Source organism: Chrysemys picta, chromosome 1, assembly GCF_011386835.1.
Source record: "Chrysemys picta bellii isolate R12L10 chromosome 1, ASM1138683v2, whole genome shotgun sequence".
Lineage (NCBI taxonomy): Eukaryota > Metazoa > Chordata > Testudines > Emydidae > Chrysemys > Chrysemys picta.
Window position 1 is genome coordinate 219,320,686 of NC_088791.1, and position 27,053 is coordinate 219,347,738.

The following is a 27,053-nucleotide window of genomic DNA, read 5'->3' on the forward strand; positions in this document are numbered from 1 at the left end:
TTGTTCAGCAGAGTGATGTAAGCTTCATTATGATTGCATCATCCATGACTTCTAGGAATAACATGATGCAATTCATATCATGTATGATGCAATACCAGCTTCAGATTCCATCATTCATTGTTTTGCCTAAAAAGCAAGTACTGTCCAAACCCAGTCATAGATTTATTCATAGATCCAGTCAAAGATGTATTTTAGTCATTTCTGGTTTAAATTGAGGTCCCTTCCCTTTATAACTCACTTATCCTCCGCCATTCCCAAGTCAAGGGTCGTATATACTGACCCAATAGCATATCTTGAAAACTAGAGCCAATCAACAATTTTAAGCATCATTTTCGTTCTCAGTGACCCAGAATTAGTAAAGTGTGACTACATTTATTTCAGAAGCATTTTGGCTGTAAAGCAGTGTAATTTGGGACCCTGGAAAAGGCTGGATACTGGGACCAGCAGCAATGCCTAACCTCCACATCCCCACAGCCGGGCTGCTGGCAGCTCCCATTCACTTCTCTGGGCACCAAGAACACTGACTCCTAGGAGCCCTGCAACACCTCTGACAACTTTGAGCCATGGCCCTCAACCCCAGAATCCAGAGGCAAGGTGTATTCTCACCTGTGACTTTATGCAACAGGCGAGAATACAGTATTGTATTTGAAATGTTCGCACTGTTGCATTAATTAACGGTTCATGTACAGTTGGTTAGCTAGTAGATTGGTTAGTTAAATACAAATACATTATTTTTCCATTGGCTTCATTAAAATCTTATTATTTGTTTTTGTTGTTCTTTCATAATAAAAACAGTTCACAATGCATCTGTTATGAGTCATCATGGCATTTAACACAGAAAATCCTTTAAATAAAGCTGAAATAACTCATAGGGTTTTACGTAAGTACACAGGGAACGCTACACTTCAACCACCTACACACAATCCCCCAGTGCTCGTAATGTCTGTGTCCCAGCACAACCCCCACAGGCTGCCATGTTCAGGCACAAGACTCAAAATATGAAAGCAGGCATCCCTGGCAACATTCTCCTGGCTGTTAGTGTTCTCTAGGGGATGCCCTGCTGGCTGCTCGAACCTCCAACCAAGTCTCTCTTAACATCAGCCTCCCACCCATCAGCATGGTTCCCGCCCCCCGCCCCGCTCTCACAAATATTGTGCAGAAGCATGATGTGCAGTTAGAATGCTTGGGGAAAAAAATTCTGCAGCTTCCAACCTATTCCATAAATGGCACCATCTGCCTTTGAAATGACCGAATGTACACTCGACCCCCATTCTGCAATTACTCAGGCAATAGTTAAAATGTTCCCTCCTTCTGTCGCAGCAGCTAGTGTATGGCTTCATTAGCCAGGGCATCAGGGCTCCCAGAATAACCAGCCCAACCTCCACGCTATTAATGTCCACAGTGCTTCTGAGGGGGAACAGGCTTTTCTCCATTAATCTAAATGGAACTGAGTTCCAAAAGATGCTAGCATTGTGGATGCTTCCAGAGCACCCCACATTTATTTCTGTCATCCTGCCATGGGAGTCAACTTGTCCTTGGTGCAGCATGGAGAAATACCCTCTTCTGTTTATAAATTCTGCAGCCTGGCAGGGGAGGGGGGCAAAAGATAGGCACATGGGTCCCATCACTTGCCCCTATACAGTTTGGGAACCCCATGCATGCAAAGCCATCAGTAATCTCCTGAGCGTTATCCAGCTTCATGACCTTGTTAGACAGCACCTTATCAATGGCCTAGCAGAGAATGTTCCCAACGGTTGACCTCCCTGCACTGAATTGGTTGGCTACAGACTGGTAACATTATGGGGTGGCCAACTTCCAGATGGCAACGATGACCTGCTTCTCCACCGGTGTGGGGCACAGCATGTTGACCCGCTGTTGCTGCAGCTCTAGGGTCAGTTCCATGCAGATCTCAAAAAAGGTTCCCCATCCGGAAGTTCTATGGCCACTGCTGGTCACCCCGGCTCTGCAGAACGATCCTCTCCCACCAATCCACACTGGTTTCCTGAGCACAGAAGTGGAACTGAATGCTGTGTAGGTGATCCAGGAACTCATCCTCTTGTTCCAATGGCATCCTCCTGTTCTTCTACCTTGTTCTGCTGCCACCGCTATAGAGTATCCCCCTGTTGCTGGAGGAGCTGTTGCTGATGCCATAGGATATTCTCCAGTTCACACGTCATTCGCTTGGGTGGTGCAACGGGCGTTCGTCCGGCTCTGAGTGCTGTAATGTAGCCCAAGCAGCCTGTGCATACTCATGCTTATCACCATGGCGGTGTGGAGCATTGTAGGGTCCGTGCTGGACAACAGTATTTGGGAAATGTTGCGAGCCCACCCAGAAAGGAAGTGTGGGGCGGAGATGGTGAAAACGTGATTCTTTTAAATAAAATTGAACCTGCCTGGCTTTCCACAATTCACAGTGAAAACAATCCCAGGATTCACGCTGCTCAGCAGTGAAGCACAGACATAGCCCTTGGAAATACATTCCATGGGACACCTCTGGAGAATGCTATGCCCTCAGTTCGCAGCAAACTGCTGCCACGTGTTCACATGATGTGAACTGAAAACGGAACAGTCGTTCCATATGCACACTGTTGGTGCAACTCACATCCTGCAAGTTACCTGATGTGCAACAAAAAGCTTCGGGTTACCCCTTCCCAGCCCCCCCCATCCCCCATGTGGATACCCCAAAGGCAAAAAGTGCTTCTTTCCTAATAGTCTCCATTGACTCTAAAGCTGCCACTGCTATTGCAGGTACATACCAAAATAAAAACCACTAGAGACTGTTCAGATAATAGGCTGTTCAGTGATTATTGTCACTCTTGCCTGATCTGGTAGCTAAAATTCTAGTTATTTCACAGAGAGGAGTGGAAGTAGGTGAGATGGAAGCAAAGATGGGGCAGGACAGATTTTTGAACAGCCTTACGGAAAGCAACCCCCTTCTTCGTACATATTGTTATATGGTTTGCAAGTAGTGGACTTTTTGTGAGTCTTTGGAATGAAAATGATAAATCCTGAGGTGGCTTTACGTTCCTCTAAATGCCATACCAACATGTTAAATACACATGCATCAGAGAGACGCTCTGTGTGTCAACTATATAAGACTGTGCCAAGAGTCAGAGAGGAGCTAGGAGCAAGGTAAGAGAAGAAAAGTATGGAGGAGTGTAGAGAAAATTAAGGCTCATGAGATCAGCTGGAGCAAGTTTAAAAAGCCACCAGGGTAGTTCTTAATTGGATCCTGGAATGCACCAGTGCCAGCAGGGTTGTTTAAGGATGGGTGTGATGTGGAATGAGGGTCATTACTGAACAAATATTCTCTATTGAGTGTGCAAAGTAAACTTACCCTTCCATGTCCCTTATTTGCCACCAGTCAGGATCCTCGTCTTTCAGAACATAATACTTGCTGTTCCGGACAAGCTGGATATCAGTGTTTCCTTTGGGTTCATAGTCATACTCGGCCACAGTGATCTTCAGCGAGGATTTACCTGGTGCTGGAACTGGAGGTAGACTGTCATGCTTCAGCTTTTGAAGGCAGAGGAAATAAAATTACAATGAAGTGCATCACAGTAGAAAATCATTTTTAGCATTTATATTGCAGTTTGCATCTTCAATGAGCTCTGTGACTGCAAAGAAATTAATGCAAGTTAACTAGAAATGCATGGTGTGCTGAAGAATTTTTTCCTTCCTTTGTTTTGAAATACATTCCAACAGCTGTAGTCCAATATAAATAATGAAATACAAACCAAACTCTGTTACAATAATATTCAAGGCTTGGTCCTGCTCTAATATATGTGGAGTTGTGTATTTTGTAAAATTAGCAACAGCACATACCTTATGTTACAAGACCCAAGGAGCATGGTTTTGTACTATAGCCGAGAACAGGATTCAGCCCAGTGGGTTAAAATTACACCAGAAGAGGTAAGGGCATTCTCAACTGAAGCTAACAATTTGTGAGCTCACAATGAGCTCAAACTGCAAAGGTTACACGTTGCAGGTAGCTCAGCACAGAAGATGAATTTACATAAAAGGGAATGGTAATAGGATTAACTGATACTTATACCTGGGGTACATCTACACTGCAAAAATAGGTGTGTTCCTAACTCAGGTTAGCTAACTTGGGTTAAAATAGCAGTGAAGACATGGCAACTTGGCATATAACTTGGGTTAGCAGCTCAAGTTCAAGCCTATAGGTTACCCTGGGGTTGAACTCAAGGTACTAACCCAAGTTAAAAACACACATTATTTTGCAAAGTAGATGTACTTGTAGTGTGATTGTGAGTCATGAAGCGTAAGTACCTTCCACCATATGTAAATGTGCTGATAGCAGACCATACTAAAAGACTCCGCTGTAATATTATACAATAGCACGTTGCATTTTTTAAAAATGTGTCTTAGATCAATAACAAGTACAATAGTCACTGTTAAAAATGAAATCAGTATTAGCCAACTGTTACTGCATAGCGGTGTCTGTTATCTCCTTTTCTAAACATGGTATAGAAGAAACTGATATTTCAGATAATCAAGGCTGATTATTTTTCATGGAATAAAATGGGAAGAGTCAGGGCTTTGCCACAGCAGGAAATGCACATGTTAGTTTAAAAAAGGAAAGTCATGGCACACACTTATTTTGCTGAATATTAAGTTGTTTGTCATACGGCATTATGAGAAAGTCAAATAATTGTTTAAAACTAGGCAATAACAAGCAGCTTAAAATAATTTAAAACTCTTAGTCAAATCCAGTGGGCATATACAGATCTAAGCTTGTAAAAATTTCCAGAGGAGTCCTGGCTTAGTGGTGGGCTGGCTGGGATTATAAAAACCCTGAATTTTTGTTAAAAAAAATCCTGTAAGTCGCGGTTCCAGTCTTGGAAGGCATGGCCATCACAAACATATAGATTTGCAGGTAATATACCATCCTGAGCCCTAGTTGCCTTTCAGTGACGTCAGCAGGAGTTTTGCTGTTGACTTTAATAGCAGTAGGAATGAGGCCTAAAGATAACATTTTCAGAATGCCCAAGTCACTTAGGAGCCTAAGTCCCATTGACTTTCAATGAGACTTAGGCGCCTATGTGCCTGCCACTTTTGGTTACCAGCTTGGATTTGATGTGGAGAGCAGCACTGTGGATAAGTTCAATTTTCCCCAGAGGGATTGGGTGTGTGTTTGTGTGTGTGAGAAAGAGAGAGAGAGAGAAGAGCAGGCTAGAATCCTCACACTAAGGCCACAGAGTAATTAATAGTGGAACTGCTCAATGGCTATGGCTGCAACCTCAGGGATGCAGGAATGTGGTAAGGGAATGACTGGAGTGAGGGCTAGGACTGGCCAGTGGATCTGTCCCTGCCCACCAGCTAGGAGGCGTGAGGGGGCAGGAGAGAAACAGCAAGGGCTACAAATGGGATGCAGAAGACTAAGCCATGAAAAGCTAACTCTCATGTCAGGAAATAATTGCTGTTCCCAAAGAGTCAGGAAACTGTCTGGTGGCTCCTCTGAAGGCACATTCATGCCCATTAATCCGGCTGATGGTCCCCAACTCCCATAATTGCTCCTGGAGTAGCCTCTTCTGTCAGGCCCCAGCATAAGAGGGCAGAGATATGATGTTGGTCTGAGGAAAAAGGACTCCAGAGACCCAGGGACATAGGGAGAAGGACAGCACCAAGAACAACCTGGACAGGAAAGAGGAGGACAGAGTCCCCAGAGATTTGGAGGGAGGATGAGGGGCATGATCCAACAGAGACTTGGAAGGAGGGTTAGGCGATTATGATGTTGGGTATGTTGAGCAATTTGAATGGGTAGTAAAAGGGGCAAAGGCAAAAAGGAGAAAGTTATTCAAAGTTGTGTTGGGGGCTTGCACTAATAGTTGCTGGACTAAGTAGATGCTGCTCCCTGTCATTTGACAACTTTTGTAGTCCTGACCTGTGCCTTGTGACTGGGGCCAGGAAACAATGTTGCTTTGTCTCTGACAAGCACTCCCTGCTTTTTAAATTTCCCTTTCAAAACATCTCCTTGATAATGAGCTGGGAAGTCCTAATACGCGTCAACCTGTTCAGTGGCTGATTTGCATGACTGATAATATCTTTAGATAAACAAAATCCTTCGATAGGAGTCAGGGAAGATGGCCCATGGCATTTGAAACTTGTTTATTCACAATCTCACTACACTCAAACTTCATTATCAGAACCAGTGTCAAAAGCCCATTTGCTCAGTTATAAATGCTTTCCAAGTCCCTACTCCCACAAAAATATTTAACCCAGCATTGCCAGTTCTTATGATTTTATCATGAGTCTTGTGATATTTGGTATGTTTATTAAATCCCCTGCTGCTGGAGTCAAGTTATTATGTGAGAATCTCAGCTTTCATTTTTAAAAAAATTTCTAGCACTTGTGGTTGCAGAGAAAAGCTGGAAACTGTGACCTGAGTGTATCCTAGAGATTCAAAAACCAGAAGGTAAATAAAAGGAACCCCAAATGTATTTTTTGAAAAATCTCATTATTTTAAAGCCAATGTTGTGATCTGGGGGGGAAGGAGGGGCTGAATGAAGAATTTTGAATCCCTGACATTGGCAGTACTGTTAGCCACCTCTTAGATGTATGACATATAGTTAAGAACAGGAGTACTTGTGGCACCTTAGAGACTAACTCCTGTTCTTTTTGTGGATACAGACTAACACGGCTGCTACTCTGAAACCTGACATATAATTGAACTCTTAGTCCCAAGCCCTCTCCCTAGTTCCAAGCCTGAGTGACTTGTCTGGACACAGAAACATTTGGTGGAGATAACCCCAATCCCCGGCCGTGGAACAACAGTGAAGCGGCACTGCAGTCACTACCTGGGCCTAAGTGCTGGAATGACCTCCATGGATCTTGTGCTCTACAGGGAGGAAAGGACCCAGAGAATCAGTGTAGTAGCAGATCCTCCATCCCCATCGTGACTCTTGTCTCTGACAACCACCCCCGTTCCCTCTAACATGCCTCTGTACATGACTATAACAGGAGCCTCCATGGAGCTGCACTCTGTGGCAGAGGCTGCACATTTCGTGTACAGACACATGTAATCCTGCCCTCTCCCCATACAGGGGAACTGCAGCATTTCCACTCTGCAGGAGGCCCTCTGCACCTGCTGGAATGGGAAGGATTTGGGCTCCAGATAAACAATTTTGGGCCCAGGCCTGCTCTCACTGAAGCCTGTGGGGTAAAATTCCCATTGACTTTAATGGAAACAGGCACATAAAAGCAAATCTGTTCAAACAACTTCACAAGAAGCAGAGGGTTGCTATGGCCCAAACTGACATCTGCACACTGCAATGCATTGAAACTATCTGAGACTTTTCCAGCTTTGCAGGCACTCCTGTGCAACAGCCCAGAGGGAAGCGTGGGCAGGGTGAGGAATGAGTGGAGAAAGGGTGGAACTGGAGGACTGCTAAGTGTAACTCTTGTCCTTCCCCGGATTGTGCTGGTGGCCACTAAGGACATTGATTCTACTCAGTGATTAGATTGGAGTAGCTTCCGTTGAACAGCTGTCTGGGGGAGAAGGTTCCCCAACCCTTCCCCAATGGATCTCTTCATCATTTATTTGGGCTGGATGCTAGGGAGTGGATTTTCCCCCATAAGCAAAGTTCATTGTAGGCAGATACTAAAAGTTTGTCACCTACCAGTTTCCCAGGGACAGGAGGCAGCGGTTTCAGAGAGCTGGTGGTGCTAGGTAGACTCATATCTATAACTGGGGGGAAAGAAAAAATAACACAGGCAATTTACTGCATGACTCCAAGGCCATGCATGCAATAGGTTTTTCCACTTAGGTAGCTCCACTGGTGGCAGCAGTGGTGGGACTACTAGAGTAGACACACAGCCCTGGTGATCACCAACATTTTACCTCCACGTTGGGTTAACATGCTTTAGGTAATGTGATAGTTAATATGTTGGAGGCTGCCTGGGATTCTCCCTCCGCTAGCCCTCTCACACTGTTGCTATCACCTGTGCACCTGCATCATCATCATCAATAGATGTTTTTCTGAAGCAAAGTTAGAGTAGACAGAACACCCTCTTGCATTCTGTAGTATTTCAGACAGAAACAAAAATTTTGATACATGGTGACCCTACTTTTTGGAAGGTTTTCTTTTTCTACCTACTACTGTGTGCAGAAGTCCAGTGGCAACCAAACAGTTATTTGTGGCAGTGTGTGGGTTTTATAACATTATTTGCATATATCATATTTGGTTTGGAAGTTACATACGGCCATTCAAATTACAAAAAACCAACAACTGGCAAATCTTTAAAATAGTAGGGCATTGTTTAGTGTTCCTCCACTGGGTCCATACATAGGACACTGATGTTATTACTAAATAGTGGAGCTAAATTTTCAAAAGGGGCCTCTATATTTTCACTTGCAATCTCACACATACAAATTGGGTTCTTAGGGTTGCCTGTCATTTTGAGGACCCATCTTGAAACAACAGGGGCTTGATTATCAGAGGGGCTGAGCACTCTCGATGTCAATGGGAACTGCAAGAGTTCAGCACCTCTGAAAAATCGGGCTTTCGAACTCTCAAGTTACGCTCCCAAACCAGAGGCACTCAAAACAAGTGTCCACTTTCTAAAAATGTAAGCCTCAGCTATCCAATGTGCATGCAATAATGTGTGTATGGGATGGGGGGGGAGGGTGCTTACGAATATGTAGATCGTGGCATGCATCCATTTTGAAAATTTACTCCTCAGGTTCTTTATGGTGACTAATAAATGAGCTAAATAATTGTGATTAATTTCCAGTCCAGTATTTTAAAAATGTATATTTAAACAAAAAAATAAAATACATAAAATACTCCTTCATTCCATAAATACATTGTTCCAACACACTGCAGGAGTCTGCAACTCAGATACACCATGTTTGTTTTTAAATGGTGCACAGGAAAGAAATGCATAAATGCTCTATGAGATTCTGGAATGTGCATTATTTGAAACAACTGCTCCCTAGAACCATTTTGTGGAGTAATTTGACTGGCAAGTTTCCCTAACTAAACTTGCTCCTCAACACAGTACATTTTATAAAATTAAAATGATTTTTCAGCTATTCTTTTGATACCCCTGTGCTTATTGTAATCCTATTTCTTATAAATGCACATTCCACAGAGTACCAAAAATAGACTTGTGGGGCAGAATATAGCATTGTTTAGAAAAGTAGCCACCATAAATATGAATATAATGAAAAAAAATCAGTTTTATTTTGGATTTATTATGAAGTTAAATTCTTTATAACTGACACACAAATGTTGCTAGTAGATTATTTGGCTGTTTGGACTCAGCCATAAAGACAAGTTCTGATATTTTTTTCTCCCACTCCCATAACAACAGCAACAACAACTCAGCATACTAAGTCGAAGTAAAGAGAAAGGATTTCTTTTTGGTGCATTTTGGAGGTACAGTAAAAAATTGTCATGATCTCCGCATGGGTATTTCACATACACCTCTACCCCGATATAACGTGACCCGATATAACACAAATTCGGATATAACGTGGTAAAGCAGTGCTCCGAGGGTGGGGCTGTGCACTCCGGTGGATCAAAGCAAGTTCGATATAACGCGGTTTCACCTATAACGCGGTAAGATTTTTTGGCTCCCGAGGACAGCGTTATATCGAGATAGAGGTGTACTATATTCTTTTCCCCTAGCCACATTATCAAACTACATAGTACAATTGCAATGCTGTTAAAAGAAGTTAAGAACAAACATCAAGAGGAATAATTGATCAGATTTTTATATTTACCACCATTGATTACAATTATCCTTGTAGATTTACCAATATCATGCAAAGCACCATTAAGACTAACATGTCAAAAAGCAAATACAAACAAAATGGCTCATTACATTTCTCCCAGAGGGTACATCCAGGGGCTGCTTTACATGTCTGGTTGCAGCAGAGAAACTTCCCATTGGTAAAGAATTCTTTGTGATACTTGTTTAGTAAATCAGGATTGTCTTTAATCTCTGGAGCGCACAGGAGGGGAAGAAAAAAAAAGAACTTTAAAAGGTTTGCTGGTAGCATGTTTTCAGTAAGCAATACAAACTGATACAATAAAAGAATTCAGTAACAGTGAATCAAGCTCATGGAGGAGATGTGCATTTTATAAAGACTTAAAAACTTTGCTAGACTGTCCTAAAGCCCATTTAACTGTGTTGAAAAATCTAATAAAACATTTTATGTATCAAAAATATGAAGAGTGATTTCATTTCTAATTCATATTATAGAAATAAACTAGACAAACTATAGGTGTTCAATAAACCAAATGGCAAATTTCAGTACAAAACTGACCTGTTAAAGAAATGTCCAGTTAAAATGTAACACTTTCTATTTATCAAACCTCTTAAATAAACATTTGTTACTTGTATATAAAAAATAATCCAGTATTCTATAGAAATGGCCCAAAACAATATAACTGGCAATAGTGACACTGTAGTTTTTTGAATCAGTGCTGTAGTATTTGTTTTAAAAGATAATAAAACAAATAATTTTAAAAGTGTAGAGCAAGAGTTTATAAATGATTGCTTAAAGTTAGGCTCCTAAATCCCTGGTTAGACACCTGAAGTTACAGCCTGGTTTTCAAAAATGCTGCGCACCCAGAAGCATGGGAGCTGCTGAATGATTGTTCAAAATCTTGGCCACAGAATTTTGTTACTTGTTTTTACAGCTGAACTTTATTTTAAAAGTTCCTTAGAAAATTGTAATCACTTTGCTATAATGCATGTCACAAGATTTATGCAATACTGAACAAGTGGTATTCCTCACATACTCTCTTTAAAAAACCTATCTTGTTTGAATAGCACTCTTATTAACATGTTTAGCTGAAAATATTGGACCAAATCCTGAGGTCCCAAGGGCAGATCTTTCTCCTATCAGGAAAAAGACAATTTAGGGGCAGGACCAGCTCCAGGCACCAGCTTACCAAGCAGGTGCTTGGGGCGGCCACTTCAGAGAGGGGCGGCACGTCCAGCTATTCAGCGGCAATTCGGCGGACGGTCCCTCACTCCTGTTCGGAGCGAAGGACCTCCCGCCGAATTGCCGCCACAGATCGCGATCACGGCTTTTTATTTATTTATTTTTGTTTGGCTGCTTGGGGTGGCCAAAACCCTTGAGCCGGCCCTGTTTAGGGGACAATAAGCCCCATGAAGAGACAAATCCTGGAGTTTCCATCACATAATTCTGTTGGGTGAATGGAATGAGCAGAGGATTCAGCTACCAAAAACTCAATCTGCCAGAGGTCAGGGCCATGAGTGGGGAAGTCTTTATGCCTCCAAACTGCCTACTGGTTTCCTGTGGTTCTTCCTTATTCCCTTGCCAGTCTGGGTCCCTGCTGGCTTTCAAAACCAATTTTTTCTTTAGAAGAATTATTCAAAAGAATCTGTCCCTGGTTTCTAGAAGAAACATTGCACGTAGCCTATTGGAGCCTCCCACTTCTGCCCAGATCGTCCAGGGACAACGTTGCAGTGGTAGGTAAGGAGAGAGCCACACGCTCAAAGTCAACTCCACCCATGGGCCCACAAGAGACAACTGGGGGATAAACAGGGCCTGACCCAAAGTCCATTAAAGTAAATGGAAAGACTCCTATTGACTTTAATGGGTGCTACTGCAATGTGTAGTATGTGGATGGACTCCTCCTCTCCTAAAGATCCTATTGACTTCACTGTGGTTTACGGGACCCAGCACTCTGCCTACACACTACTTATTGCATGGATGGAGCATTGCTCAGTTAAAGACCATGGAAAGAATCAGAACAAACTAAGTAAAGACTAGAGTTGGTGGGGAAATGCCGGTGGGGAAATGCCAGCAGGGAAATTTTGTGAATTTTTTCCTCCCACCACTTTTCATTGAAATTTTTGAAATGTTCTCATCCACTCCAGTCCCGTTGCATGGAGGAGCGAGATTGCAGCTGAAAATGGCTGACAAAACCATTGCATTAAAATAAGAAACTAGATTCATCTACTCCCTTATTCAGATGATTTCTCTGAACACACAATCTTCCCCCCCATGTTATAAAAAAGTTGCTTCACAAGACGGTAAAAACAAATGTTACCTTTATGTAAAGCTTTCAACCACTGATTTCGGCTCTCTTTATTTGCTGCAAAGACATAGAGAAGGCCATCCTTGTATACAATCTAAAAGAGGTGGGAAAACAATTCATTCTAGTTATCCTATTCTCAAAGTTCATTAGCTTTTTTTTTAAATAAAGACCTAGAGTAACGGAAACAAAGAAGTAAAGGACTTAGAAACCCTAGGATCAAGCTCCGCAGGCCTGTTCACACCAAAATGCATGCAGCCCAGGCAGGGTTGCCAGTGTTAGTTGGATGTATTCCTGGAGATTTCATCACATGACATAATCTTTAATTAAAGATTAATCTTTAATTCCTGGAGACTCCAGGCCAATCCTGGAGGGTTGGCAACCCTAAGCCCAGGACAGTGATGAGCCAGAACAGAGTTAAATAGTTATACTCCCATTTCACATGAAAGTGAGCTGGCATTATGGGCCTGAACCAATCCTGCTCCCAATGGCAAAACTCCCTTTGGCATTAGTAGGAGAATAATAAGACCCTAAATTCAGTAACTTGCACATTCTCATCAGAAATGGGAAGTACACTATGTACCTTTCATTCCTTCCCCATCCTCTCTCCCCCATATTTGAGTGTATTAGGTGCTCATGAGAGTAACAAACTAATTTAATATAAAAATACTATTTAATGAGGGTTAGGAGTATTCAATCTGAGATAAATCAGACAGTGATAACACTGCTGCCCTCTCTTGGGGTTACCCCCAGGGGTAGCAATTGTTGGGTGGCAGTTAATTAATGAACTCCTCTGCTGCCCAGGTCATGCACCCTTTCCAAGCCACTGTTGCCCATTTTAGACTATAGCACCCCACCCTTGGCACAAAGGGAAGTTGCAGCTGCTTTGCACTATTGTATATTCTTCTCCTCATGGACTCTCCGCCTCCAGGACTCTCTGCTCTGGCATAGGCTTTGGAATGAACCTATCTCTGAGAATTAACACATACAGTACAAATGACAGCAAAGTCAAGGTTATGGCTTTTGCAGCATATATGACCTTGCTTCCATGCACATATGTAGTATTGGTATTACTGTATATGTTGATAAAGATAAGGTTTAATAGAAATGTGCAATTTAGATGAGGTTCAATTGCTGAGGGAACCGTAACTTTGAATTTCTGGACTCGTGCATTTAAATGGTCAACCTATAGTTTCAATATCAAAAGGCCAAGTTCTGCACTTCTTTTTGCCACTAAAGTGAAAGGAGGACAGGTGGGGAAGGTTAAAAACAGAAAATGAATTGTGATCAGTATTGCACAACAAAATAAACATATTCAATATTCAAATACATGCACCATTCGTGTGTGTGTATAGGATCACACCAAAATAAGTAAACTATTATACACACATGAATGCACAAACAGACAGGTCCTAATCCAAATTCCATTGAAGTCAATGAAAAGACTCCCGTTGATTTTGATGGTCTTTGGGTCAGGTTTATAGTAACAAGGATTCATTTCCAACCTGTTGTAAGTTTTTGTAACAGTCAGCAGTGACACAAGCCCTTATTTGTCCTAAAAATAATGGTTCACCACAGTAAAGATCAGTTTTGTATTTCGTGATCTTACCTGAAATGGATATTGTCTCTCCAAAGGTGCCTGTTCCTCATGATTCACTGCCTCAACACATCGAATTTTCTTAATGTCAATTGATCCTTTTTTGCTTCCTTTTTTCTAAGAATAAAAGCCAAAGCAGGACTACTCATCATTCTAAATACAGGACTATTGTCCTCAAATCAAAAATACTTTATGGTCATGACAAGTTTTATAAAAAACGTAATCACACTTAATCTAAGCTGTGTGTAATTGCACACTTCAGATTGGGTAAAGTAGAGTTCCACTTTTGTTAAACTGCTTGGGAAAGACATTGAAAACCCTCCGTTGTATCTTATCCTGCAATCCATATACTGACAAAACTCCCTTTCAAGTCAAGGTATAAAGACAACAGGATGGGCCCTACATCTGGTACATGAACTTTGGTATTACAATGCAAAAGCAGAGATGGAGGATATAAAATGCAAAAGTCTCTAATGGGAAATGAGAGTCTGATTTTGTATTACATTATTTTGTTAAGATACTGGCATCGATCCTGCCACCCTTATTCAGACAATGAGTTGTAACTAACAGGAGTAATCCAAATGTGCTATCAGGAGTGCAGATGGTAACAATGTATTTTAGTCGCTTCAGAGCTATCTCTGAATGCACAAAAGAGGCCACTCTGCTGAAAGTACCGACCATTTGTTTGATACATAATCACTTTTTAAAATACGATCACACGCTTTAGCCTTTTACTTTATATCAGTTATGGGCCAAATTCTGCACTGAGCTATCTCCTGTACAAATTACTTGAAACCAATGCCAGATATAATTCACCACAGAGACCCTGATTCAGGAAAACATCCCTATTCAAGGCATGTGCTTAACTTTAGGCATGTGCCTAAGTCCCATTGACTTTGATGAGATTTAAGCATATGCCTAAGATTAAGCATCATTAAGTTCTGTGCTGAATAGGGGTGGACTTAAACACATTCTTAAGTGCTATCCTGAATCAAGGCCAGATTTTGGTCCCATACCATTTTTAAATCCCACTTGGAACAAAAGATGTCACTACCCCTACTATATGATATCTAATCAAAGCACATTGAGGAAGAAAATCCAGAGGCATAAACTTACTTTAGAAAAATATGTACCTCTGTAGTTAAGAAAATGATTTCTCACCTCTTTGTCATATTCATAGTAAGAGAGGTTTGTTTTTGTGAGAACAAACAGTCGTTCTTTGTAATTAATTGGTGAAATTTTTTTCTTCTGTTGCGACTTCTTTAAAAGAAGCTCCTCTAGAATTGATTCCTGCTCCATTTTATTGCCCTAAAAATTGGAAATAGTCATTTTAATAATAATAGTTGTTAAAAGATTAACAAAGGCAGCTATGTCCTTTACTAATGGATTATAAAGCATGTTATAAAATGAATTTAAGATATATTTATTGCATGTTCTAACAAGACTTATGAAGAGTGTATTTTATATTTTATAAACAGCTATGAACAGTTAGTTTTTCTGCTCAGACAAAAATAAACATGTTATAGGAAATTAAAATTTAAGATAAAGCTGTAGCTCTAACTAAGACATTTTCAGTTCTTTTGTTGCCTGAGAATTTCTCCCTTTAAAGTCTTGCACTGTCTGGCAAGGAATTGAAGCTATATTAAGCACAAAGGTATCATATCAGAGACACAGGAAGAAAGTAATTATAGCAACAAAAACACAATCCTTCATATCACAGATGAGAAAAAGCATAATTGATCACAGTGTTTCCTGGACTGGTAATTTCTAATTTCTTTCTTTGCACTGAAAGAAACATATGGATATGAAACAGAACCATTCAGGTAAAGAAATGTAAAAAAGTGAAAATATTATTATATGATTATTAATATGTATTAATCTTGTTATTAATTATTCAATAGCAAGTGAAAAGAGGAGCGAGACCCTTTGGTTTTTAAAACTATTTGTGTCTAAAGTTACTTACATGGGTGTTGCACTTACAAGAGGAATTATGTCCTTTGTCTTTTGTCTGCTTGGCGCTCCAAAGGGAAGTGTCCTGCTGTCTTACTCTCCATCACGTTCTTATCAAACCTGGAGTGTTTATCAGAAAAAAGATATTTGCATGCCACTCATCACACCCATTCTGTCAGAGGTGTGTTTTCTGTGTTAGCATATATTTTGCACAATTCCATTTTTAGCCTTGATACATTTAAGTCAAGGGGGTTTATGGCCTCAGAACAATTCCTTGTAGTGTCTGCAAATGAGATACTGCAACGTTATGATAGTGCATTATAAAAGGAAGAGCAGCTAGTCTGTTTTCACTGTCTATTCTCATGAAAAGGGTCATAAACTGTGGGCTGGGGGAAGCATGGGTTGTTATAGCAGGGATAAGGGGAGACAAGGAAGAACATAGAGGGGAAAGCAAATCAGTATATTTTATGTCTGTATACTAATGCGAGAAGTATGGGGAATAAGCAGGAAGAACTTGAAATGCTAGTTAATAAACACAGCTATGACACAGCTGGCAGCACAGAGACTTGGTGGAATAATACACAGGACTGGAATATTGGTATAAAAGGGTACAGCTAGTACAGGAAGGACAAGCAAGGAAAAAAAGGAGGAAGTGTTGCCTTATATGTTAAAAATGTATACACTTGGACTGAGGTTGAGATGGAAATAGGAGACATACTTGTTTAAAGGCTCTCTGGGTAGGATAAAAGAGTAAAAAACAAGGGTGATGTCATGGTAGGGGGTCTATTACAGACCACCTAACCAGGAAGAAGAGGTGGATGAAGCTTTTTTAAACAACTAACAAAATTATCCAAAGCACAGGACTTGGTGGTGATGGGGGACTTCAACTACCCAGACGTCAGTTGGGACAATAACACAGCAGAGTACAGATTATCCATCAAGTTCTTGGAATGTATTGGAGACATTTTTTTATTTCAGAAAGTGGAGAAAGCTACTAGAGGAGACGCTGTTCTAGATTTGATTTTGACAAATAGGGAGGAACTGGTTGAAAATTTGAAAGTGGAAGGCAGCTTAGGTGATAGTGATCATGAGATGGTAGAGTTCATGATTCTAAGGAATGGTAGGAGGGAAAACAGCACAATAAAGATAATGGATTTCAAGAAGGCAGACTTTAGCAAATGCAGGGAGTCGGTATATAAGATCCCATGGGAAGCAAGTCTAAGGAAAACACAGTTCAAGAGAGTTGGCAGTTTTTCAAAGAGACATTATTAAGGGCACAAGAGCAAACTATCCCACTACATAGGAAAGATAGGAAGTATGGCAAGAGATCATCCTGGCTTAACAAGGAGTTCTTCAATGATCAAAAAACAGCCCTACAAGAAGTGGAAATTAGTTCAAATTATAAGTGTTGAACATAAACAAATAACAGAAGCATGTAGGGACAAAATTAGAAAGGCCAAAGCACAAAACGAGATTAAATTAGCTAGAGACATAAAGAGTAACAAGAAAACATTCTACAAATACATTAGAAGCAAGAGAAAGATCAAAGACAGGGTAGGCCTATTACTAAATGAGGAGGGGAAAACAATAACAGAAAATGTGGAAATGGAAAAAGTGTTAAATGATATTTTTGTTTTGGTTTTCACGAAAAAGGTTAGTAGCGATTGGACATCTAACATAGTGAATGCCAGTGAAAATGAGGTAGGTTCAGAGGCTACAATAGGGAAAGAAAAAGTTAAAAATTACTTAGACAAATTAGATGTCTTCAAGTCACCAGGGCTTTATGAAATACATCTTAGAATACTCAAGGAGCTGACTGAGGAGATATCTGAGCCATTAGTGATTATCTTCGAAAAGTCATGGAAGACGGGTGAAATTCCAGAGGACTGGAAAAGGGCAAATAAAGTGTCAATCTATAAAAATAAGGATAACCGAGGGAATTACAGACCAGTCAGCTTAACTTCAGTACCCAGAAAGGTAATGGGGCAAATAATTAAGCAATCAATTTGCAAACACCTAGAAGATAATAAGGTGATAAGTAACAGTCAGCATGGATTTGTCAAGAACAAATCGTGTCAAACCAACCTAATAGCTTCTTTGACAGGGTAACAAGTCTTGAGGATAGGGGGAAAGTGGTAGATGTGGCATATCTTGACTTTAGTAAGGCTTTTGATACTATTTCACATGACCTTCTCATAGGGGGCTGCAGACAGGGGCGTTTGAGAGGGAGAGCAAGAGATCCCGCTGACAAACAGGCTACCAGGTGAGAGGTGAGAGTACTAGCTGTTGGTGTGAGTGGGTTTGCTCGACTGTTTGAATTTTAATTGTGATTCTGATTTCAGGTGACTTCAGTTTCAGTTACAGTTGCTATGGCAGTTGGGACTGAGTGCCTGACCTTGTTCCCTTGATTGTTCCCTTGATTGCCTTTGATTGGCCTTCCCCAGAATGACTCACGAGGGGGTGGGACTGGCCTAGGCAAGCAGGCTTTAAAAGCCAGAGGCAGAGCAACCAGGGGGCTGCAGACAGGGGAGTTTAAGAGGGAGTTTGACGGAGGGAGGCTTACGATGGTTAGGAAGACCCGCAACACCTGTGCCAGCACTGCTTCTGTCTCCTCCACCTGCGCCTGTAGCCAGACAGAGTGCCTGTGCCTGGATGCTTCTACCCAGATCCTGCTGTGGTTTTGCAGGGACTGTAACTTGCAATTTCCACTTACTGATATCCAGGCTGGGGGGGCATCCAATGGGAAAGGTGCCTGCTGGTGGAATCGCTCAGGCAGGTGGTGGGAGAGCTACAAGAGAAGGTGGCTAGGTTGAGGAGCATCCGAATCCACGAGCAATTCCTGGACAGTGTCCATGTGGAGACAGCTGAGGTAGCTGTCCCAGTACACAGGACTGCTGACACACCACTGGTGGAGGAGGAGATGGCTCAGGGTGGACACTGGCAGCTGGTTACTTCTGGCAGCAGGCAGTGCTCCACCCCTGCTCTGAACCCTCCCGCCATGGTAATAGGTAACCGTTATGCTCTTCTCGATACAGGAGAGAAGGAATCACCCCCTACAGTAAAGGAGGAGAAGCCTCATACCCCTAAGGCTGGGAGGTCTACTGCCACTACTGCGAATAGGAAACGTAGGGTAGTGGTGGTCAGAGACTCTCTGCTGAGGGGGAAGGAGATGCCCATCTGTCGCCCTGACATTTCATCTCGGGAGGTATGTTGCCTGCCGGAGGCCCGTATCCGAAATGTTACGTAGGCATTGTCGAGGATTATCCAGCCCTCTGACTACTACCCCATGCTACTCATCCATGTGGGCACAAATGATACTGCGAGGTGTGACACTGAGCGGATCAAGAGTGACTACAGGGCTCTGGGAGTACGGGTGAAGGAGTTTGGGGCGCAGGTGGTATTCTCTTCGATTCTTCCTGTCAAAGGTAGGGGCCCGGGCAGAGACAGATGCATCATAGAGGTGAATGCCTGGCTGTGAAGATGGTGTCACCAGGAGGGCTTTGGCTTTCTTGACCACGGAGTACTATTGGAGGAAGGACTGCTAGGCAGAGATGGCGTTCACCTTTCGAGGAGGGGAAAGACCCTATTTGGAAACAGACTGGCTAACCTAGTGAAGAGGGCTTTAAACTAGGTTCAACGGGGACAGGTGAGCAAAACCCACAGGTAAGTGGGGAACATGGAGACCTGGGAGATGGGTCAGAAACAAGAGGGAGCGTGGGCTATAATGGCAGAGAGAAAAGAGGGTCAGGGCAAAACTGGGAGGGAAGATCAAACCAGTATCTTAGATCCCTATATACAAATGCGAGAAGTATGGGTAATAAGCAGGAAGAACTGGAAGTGCTAATAAATAAATACAACAATGACATTGTTGGCATCACTGAAACTTGGTGGGATAATACACGATTGGAATGTTGGTGTGGATGGGTACAGCTTGCTCAGGAAGGATAGACAGGGGAAAAAGGGAGGAGGTGTTGCCTTATATATTAAAAATGTACACACTTGGACTGAGGTAGAGATGGACATAGGAGACGGAAGTGTTGAGAGTCTCTGGGTTAGGCTAAAAGGGGTAAAAAACAAGGGTGATGTCACGCTAGGAGTCTACTACAGGCCACCTAACCAGGTGGAAGAGGTGGATGAGGCTTTTTTTAAACAACTAACAAAATCATCCAAAGCTCAAGATTTGGTGGTGATGGGGGACTTCAACTATCCGGATATATGTTGGGAAAATAACACAGTGAAGCACAGACTATCCAATAAGTTCTTGGACTGCATTGCAGACAACTTTTTATTTCAGAAGGTTGAAAAAGCTACTAGGAGGGAAGCTGTTCTAGACTTGATTTTAACAAATAGGGAGGAACTTGTTGAGAATTTGAATGTAGAAGGCAGCTTGGGTGAAAGTGATCATGAAATCATAGAGTTCACAATTCTAAGGAAGGGTAGAAGGGAGTACAGCAAAATAGAGACAATGGATTTCAGAAAGGCGGATTTTGGTAAGCTCAGAGAGCTGATAGGTAAGGTCCCATGGGAATCAAGACTGAGGGGAAAAACAACTTAGGAGAGTTGGCAGTTTTTTAAAGGGACACTATTAAGGGTCCAAAAGCAAGCTATTCCACTGGGTAGGAAAGATAGAAAACATGGCAAAAAACCACCTTGGCTTAACCACAAGATCTTGCATGATCAAAAAAATAAAAAGGAATCATATAAAAAATGGAAACTAGGACAGATTACAAAGGATGAATATAGGCAAACAACACAGGAATGCAGGGGCAAGATTAGAAAGGCAAAGGCACAAAATGAGCTCAAACTAGCTACAGGAATAAAGGGAAACAAGAAGACTTTTTATCAATACATTAGAAGCAAGAGGAAGACCAAGGACAGGGTAGGCCCACTGCTCAGTGAGGAGAGAGAAACAGTAACAGGAAACTTGGAAATGGCAGAGATGCTTAATGACTTCTTTGTTTCGGTCTTCACCGAGAAGTCTGAAGGAATGCCTAACATAGTGAGTGCTAATGGGAAGGGGGTAGGTTTAGAAGATCAAATAAAAAAAGAACAAGTTAAAAATCACTTAGAAAAGTTAGATGCCTGCAAGTCACCTGGGCCTGATGAAATACATCCTAGAATACTCAAGGCGCTAATAGAGGAGGTATCTGAGCCTCTAGCTATTATCTTTGGAAAATCATGGGAGACGGGAGAGATTCCAGAAGACTGGAAAAGGGCAAATATAGTGCCCATCTATAAAAAGGGAAATAAAAACAACCCAGGAAACTACAGACCAGTTAGTTTAACTTCTGTGCCAGGGAAGATAATGGAGCAAGTAATTAAGGAAATCATCTGCAAACACTTGGAAGGTGGTAAGGTGATAGGGAATAGCCAGCATGGATTTGTAAAGAACAAATCATGTAAAACCAATCTAATAGCTTTCTTTGATAGGATAACGAGTCTTGTGGATAAGGGAGAAGCGGTGGATGTGGTATACCTAGACTTTAGTAAGGCATTTGATACGGTCTCGCATGATATTCTTATCGATAAACTAGGCAAATACAATTTAGATGGGGCTACTATAAGGTGAGTGCATAACTGGCTGCATAACCATACTCAGAGAGTAGTTATTAATGGTTCCCAATTCTGCTGGAAAGTTATAACAAGTGGGGTTCCGCAGGGGTCTATTTTGGGACCGGCTCTGTTCAATATCTTCATCAACGACTTAGATATTGGCATAGAAAGTACGCTTATTAAGTTTGCAGATGATACCAAACTGGGAGGAATTGCAACTGCTTTGGAGGACAGGGTCATAATTCAAAATGATCTGGACAAATTGGAGAAATGGTCTGAGGTAAACAGGATGAAGTTTAACAAAGACAAATGCAAAGTGCTCCACTTAGGAAGGAAAAATCAGTTTCACACATACAGAATGGGAAGTGACTGTCTAGGAAGGAGTACGGCAGAAAGGGATCTAGGGGTTATAGTGGACCACAAACTAAATATGAGTCAACAGTGTGATGCTGTTGCAAAAAAAGCAAACATGATTCTGGGATGTATTAACAGGTGTGTTGTGAGCAAGACATGAGAAGTCATTCTTCTGCTCTACTCTGCGCTGGTTAGGCCTCAACTGGAGTATTGTGTCCAGTTCTGGGCACTGCATTTCAAGAAAGATGTGGAGAAATTGGAGAGGGTCCAGAGAAGAGCAACAAGAATGATTAAAGGTCTTGAGAACATGACCTGTGAAGGAAGGCTGAAAGAATTGGGTTTGTTTAGTTTGGAAAAGAGAAGACTGAGAGGGGACATGATAGCAGTTTTCAGGTATCTAAAAAGGTGTCATAAGGAGGAGGGAGAAAACTTGTTCACCTTAGCCTCTAAGGATAGAACAAGAAGCAATGGGTTTAAACTGCAGCAAGGGAGGTTTAGGCTGGACCTTAGGAAAAAGTTCCTAACTGTCAGGGTGGTTAAACACTGGAATAAATTGCCTACGGAGGTTGTGGAATCTCCATCTCTGGATATATTTAAGAGTAGGTTAGATAAATGTCTATCAGGGATGATCTAGACAGTATTTGGTCCTGCCATGTGGGCAGGGGACTGGACTCAACCTCTCGAGGTCCCTTCCAGTCCTAGAACCTATGAGAATAAACAAACTAGGGAAATACAACCTAGCTGGAACTACTATAAGATGAGTGCATAACTGGCTGTAAAAACCGTTCCCAGATAGTAGTTATCAGTGGTTCATAGTCATGCTGGAAGAGCATAATGAATGGGGTCCCGCAGGGATCAGTTCTGGGTCCAGTTCTGTTCAATATCTTCATCAATGATTTGGATAATGGCATAGAGAGTATATTTATAAAGTTTGTGGATGATACCAAGCTGGGAGGGGTTGCAAGTGCTTTGGAGGATAGGATTAAAATTCAAAATGATCTGGACAAACTGGAGAAATGGTCTGAAGTAAATAGGATGAAATTCAATAAGGACAAATGCAAAGCACTCCACTTAGGAAAGAACAAGCAGCTGCACACATACAAAATGGGAAATGGCTGCCTAGAGAAGACTAGTATCTGGGGTTTATAGTGGATCATAAGCTAAATATGAGTGAACAGAGTAACCCTGTTGCAAAAAAAGCAGACATCATTCTGGGATAGATTATCAGGAGTGTTGTAAGCATGACACAAGGAGTAATTCTTTCGCTCTACTCCACGCTGATTAGGCCTCAGCTGGAGTATTGTGTCCAGCTCTGGGCACCACATTTCAGGAAAGATGTGGACAAATTGGAGAAAGTCCAGAGAAGAGCAACAAAAATGATTAAAGGTCTAGAAAACATGACCTACGAGGGAAGATTGAAAAAAATGGGTTTCTTTAGTCTGGAGAAGAGAAGACCAAGAGGGGACATGATAATAGTTTACAAGTACATAAAAGGTTGTTACAAGGAGGAGGGAGAAAAATTGTTCTCCTTAACCTCTGAGGAAAGGACAAGAAGCAATGGGCTTAAATTGCAGCAAGGGCAGTTTAGGTTGGACCTTAGGAAAAACTTCCTGTCAAGGTGGTTAAGCAGTGGAATAAATTGCCCAGGGAGGTTGTGGAATCTCCATCATTGAAGATTTTTAAGAGCAGGTTAGACAAACACCTGTCAGGAATGGTATAGATCAGGGGTGGGCAAACTTTTTGGCCCGAGGGCCACATCTGGGTGGGGAAATTGTATGCAGGGCTATGAATTTAGGACTAGGGCTGGGGCAGGGGGTTGGGATTCAGGAGGGGTGAGGGGTGCAGGAGGGGGCTCAGGGCAGGGGGTTGGGGTGCAGGAGGGGTGCAGCAGTTGGCTCAGGGCAGGAGATTGGGAGTTTAGGGAAGGGGATTGGGGTGCAGGAGGGGTACGGCAGGGGGCTTAAGGCAGGGGGTTAGGGGACTCAGGGCAAGGGGTTGGAGTGCGGGGTGCAGTAGGGGTTCGGGGTGTGGGCTCCGGCCCGGCGCCGCTTACCTCGAATGGCTCCGGGGTGGCAGCAGCGCGCAGTGGGGCTAAGGCAGGCTCCCTGCCTGCCCTGGACTTGCACCGCTCCTGGAAGTGGCGAGCATGTCTGGCAGTGGCTCCTGGGGGTGGGGTGGGACAGGCGGTTCCACTGCACATTGCCCTCGCCTGTGGGTACCACCCCCGAAGCTCCCATTGGCAGCAGTTCCCTGTTCCCGGCCAATGGGAGCTGCTGGGGGCGGTGCCTAAAGGCGAGGGTAGCGTACGGAGCCCTCTGCACCCTCCCCAAGGGGCTGCAGGGACACGATGCCGGCCACTTCCTGGAGTGGTGTGGGGGCAGGGCAGGCAGGGAGCCTGCCTTAGCACCACTGTGCCACAGGGTTGGCAATCCTGCAAGCCGGATTGAAAGCCCTGACGGGCCGGATCCAGCTCACGGACCATAGTTTGTCCTCCCCTGGTCTAGATAATACTTAGTCCTGCCATGAATGGAAGGGGACTGGACTAGATGATCTCTCGTGGTCTCTTCCAGGCCTACGATTCTATGATTAAAAAGAACATGCACCATTAAACCAGGTATGACCACCATGATGCTTGCCTTTTCCTTATTTTAGTGTCTGCCCATGCAAATAGAGCAACTGCTCAGATCAGAGATACGCTGTCCGTTCCTAACCAATATTCTATTTTCTGAAAGGTCGTAGTAAAAGGCAACTGGGACAAAAACAAAAACAAAAGCCATTTTGACTTCAAATGACAATACAAATTACAATATAATAAATAATGGAGTAGGTCTTCCACCTGCCCTATACCTCCTGGATAGAGGCAGTTACTTTTCTTGGTGCCAGTATATTGGCCTTCTATGTAAACTGTCTGCATGAACTGAAAAGGAAGAGCTGTAGGGGCCCTCCTTAGCATGTTATTACACAAACTCTAAATAACTGGCATATCCATGAGTCTTTTGAACAAGGCGACATTTTAAATAGAAACAAGTACTTATTAATATCTTCTATTCTTGACTTCATTATGGATTTCACATTTTTAAAACTTTAATCATTTCTGATTTTGAGAAACCTAGCGAATGCTACGGTTTTTTTTTTTTTAATATACTCTAATCAAGGAAATTTACATGAAAAAGTCCAACAGAGCAGTGCCTCTAAGCATAGCCTTGGCAATCGCTGTGAGTGTGTACTGTGACCATGAAGCCAAAAATTAATGTTGCCATTTGGACAGAATAGAGTCCATACCTGTCTTGGCTCTCAGAAGAGCAGCAGGGCTATTATTTGGATCTTCCTAAGAAATTTGTTTAGAATCACTTTCAGTCCCATGGTATCATTCCATACCCATATTTCAGAACCACACAAAATTAAGCGCATACTTTGGCCTCCAACAGTGTGATGGCTGGTGCAATTAAGTGGCCCCCATGAATCCAGGAAAAAACATAACACAGCTTCCATTGAATTTGAGGCCTTCTCTTTGGTCAGTAATCATGTAGCGCAAGAGGCTGCTTCCTGGAAATAACAGATTGTGCTCAACTGTACTTGCCTGACATGTTGTTGGCTCCATCAGAGATTTTTCCTCTCAGCTTTTGCAACGGAAATTCAGGCAAAGAAGTAAACCACACACCATTCCATAAATATGCTTTAAAAAAATGTTTTGGAAATTTTAATTTTCCCTTCTCTCCCCTTCTATTCCCGAGTGAAGTGAAATGAATAACGTCCACAGTTTAGGGCTTTTTTCTTTTTTTTTGCTACTCTGTAACTTTTCACTTAAAAAAATTAAAGAGTAAAAAAGGGAAGAAGAAAAAAAATCCCTGAAGTTATGAGACTACTGCATAGGACCTTCAGTTTAATGTTAAAATTGAAATCAGGCCCTTAATGCCCTCAGACCATCTTTAATAATAAGCCCTTTTATAAAATCTGTAAATAAAGGAAGACAATATTGATACTAATTTTGAAATTAAAAGAATAAATGGAAAGTAAGATTAGTATTTGAAGAAATTGCTAATAATTAGTATCAGTTTGTAATGACTTCAGTGAGATTAAACAGAATACTGCTAACTTCTTTCACATGGGAAAGAAATTACAATGGTTACAGTTATGCCAAAAATGCCATTTAAGATTTTTTTTAAAACAAGATTGAAGATAAAAAAGAAAAGTTAAATGTATTGCAATAGATCTAGCACTTTCCATACTTAATGGTGGGATTCCTGTGTTGTTTTGGAATGTTTGATGAACAGATGTGGAGAAGATAATTGTTTGTATTTACTGTGTATGGTTTGAGTTACTTATAGGCCAAAACACAGGAAAGTTTGAACATGCAGAATGCGGTATTTATGTGAAACGGTTATTTTCTTGCTTTAATTTTCACCGGTTGGTAATATCCTAAGAGCATGCTTTTTATATAGATTTTTATTTTAACTCTTACCTCTTTTTTTCTAATGTGAAATAAATAAATAAGGATATGGAAAACGACATACTGTGGGGCACTTACTGCCTTCAGTCTGTACTTATAACTCCAGCTCCAGCTGATCTCAATAGACATTAGTAATACCTAGTTGTTCCATACCATAGTACTTCCCATTAGAGCCAAGATGATGTGACTTGCCCAGGTTACCTGGCAGGCCAGTGGAAGAGCCAGGAATAGCATGCAGATCTTCTGAGTGTCAACCTACTGCTCTGTTCACTGGGCCACATTGTCTCAGTGCAGTAATTGTTAACCTTTCCATGATGGTGGCCCCTTTTGCTAAGTCAGAACTTTTGCAAACGTCTTCCTCCCCCCAGTTACATTTACTATAAAAGTAAGAATAAAAAAATGTATCAGTGATCACAAGGGTGGGCCTATATAATGTATTTTGTGTGTATATTTGGAGAAGTGGCTACAGATTGCTTCACCTTGAAGGGGAAGGGTGTGCAGGGGGTAGGAGAGTGATACAGTATCTCCTCACTTAAAGTCGTCCTGGTTAACGTTGTTTTGTTGTTACTTTGCTGATCAATTAGAGAACATGTTCATTTAAAGTTGCGCAATGCTCCCTTATAATGTTGTTTTGGCAGCCGCCTGCTTTATCCACTGCTTGCAGAAAGAGCAGCCCATAGGAACTAGCTGGTGGGCGTTTGGAACCAGGGTGGACCGGCAGCCCCCCTATCAGCTCCCCACTCCCCTAAGTTCCCTGTGTGGCAGCCACCCAGCAGGCTATCAATTGCCTGCAATTCAGTTGTCCCTCCCCCCACTGCTATGTGCTGCTCCTGTCCTCTGCCTTGGAGCTGCTCCCGGGAGCCTCCTGTTTGCTGTGCAGGGATGGGGGGAATAAGGACGCTAATGTCAAGGTGCTCCCCTCCCCCCTGATCCTGCCCTCCACTTACCACTTCTCCATATAGAGCAGGGTGGGGACACGACAGGGCTCAGGATGGAGAGAGCTTGCTGGCCGCAGCTGCTGTCTCAACTTCCTGTTGTACTTAAAAAGGTAATGTACTTAGAGTGGTGTCAGCATACTTAAAGGAGCAAAGCGCGTCTCTCTCCCATACAC

At 42.3% G+C, this 27,053-nt stretch overlaps 1 protein-coding gene across 3 annotated transcripts in view; it reads right to left on the bottom strand.

Moving 5' to 3' along the window:
• Positions 1-27,053, bottom strand: part of BMX (BMX non-receptor tyrosine kinase) — a 46,547-nt gene extending 19,494 nt beyond the window's left edge. The window contains exons 1-8 of one of the 3 annotated variants that reach the window (XM_065580332.1): positions 26,890-27,053; positions 15,616-15,705; positions 14,797-14,943; positions 13,648-13,752; positions 12,054-12,135; positions 9,850-9,969; positions 7,641-7,708; positions 3,338-3,516 (exon numbers count right to left, since the gene is read on the bottom strand). In XM_065580332.1, coding sequence (XP_065436404.1) covers positions 3,338-3,516; positions 7,641-7,708; positions 9,850-9,969; positions 12,054-12,135; positions 13,648-13,752; positions 14,797-14,934 — 692 coding nt within the window. In that variant the 5' untranslated portion in view covers positions 14,935-14,943; positions 15,616-15,705; positions 26,890-27,053. Of the gene's footprint in view, positions 1-3,337; positions 3,517-7,640; positions 7,709-9,849; positions 9,970-12,053; positions 12,136-13,647; positions 13,753-14,796; positions 14,944-15,598; positions 15,706-26,889 lie in introns of all 3 variants that reach the window. The other 2 variants (XM_065580339.1, XM_065580328.1) reach the window with 2 other exon arrangements.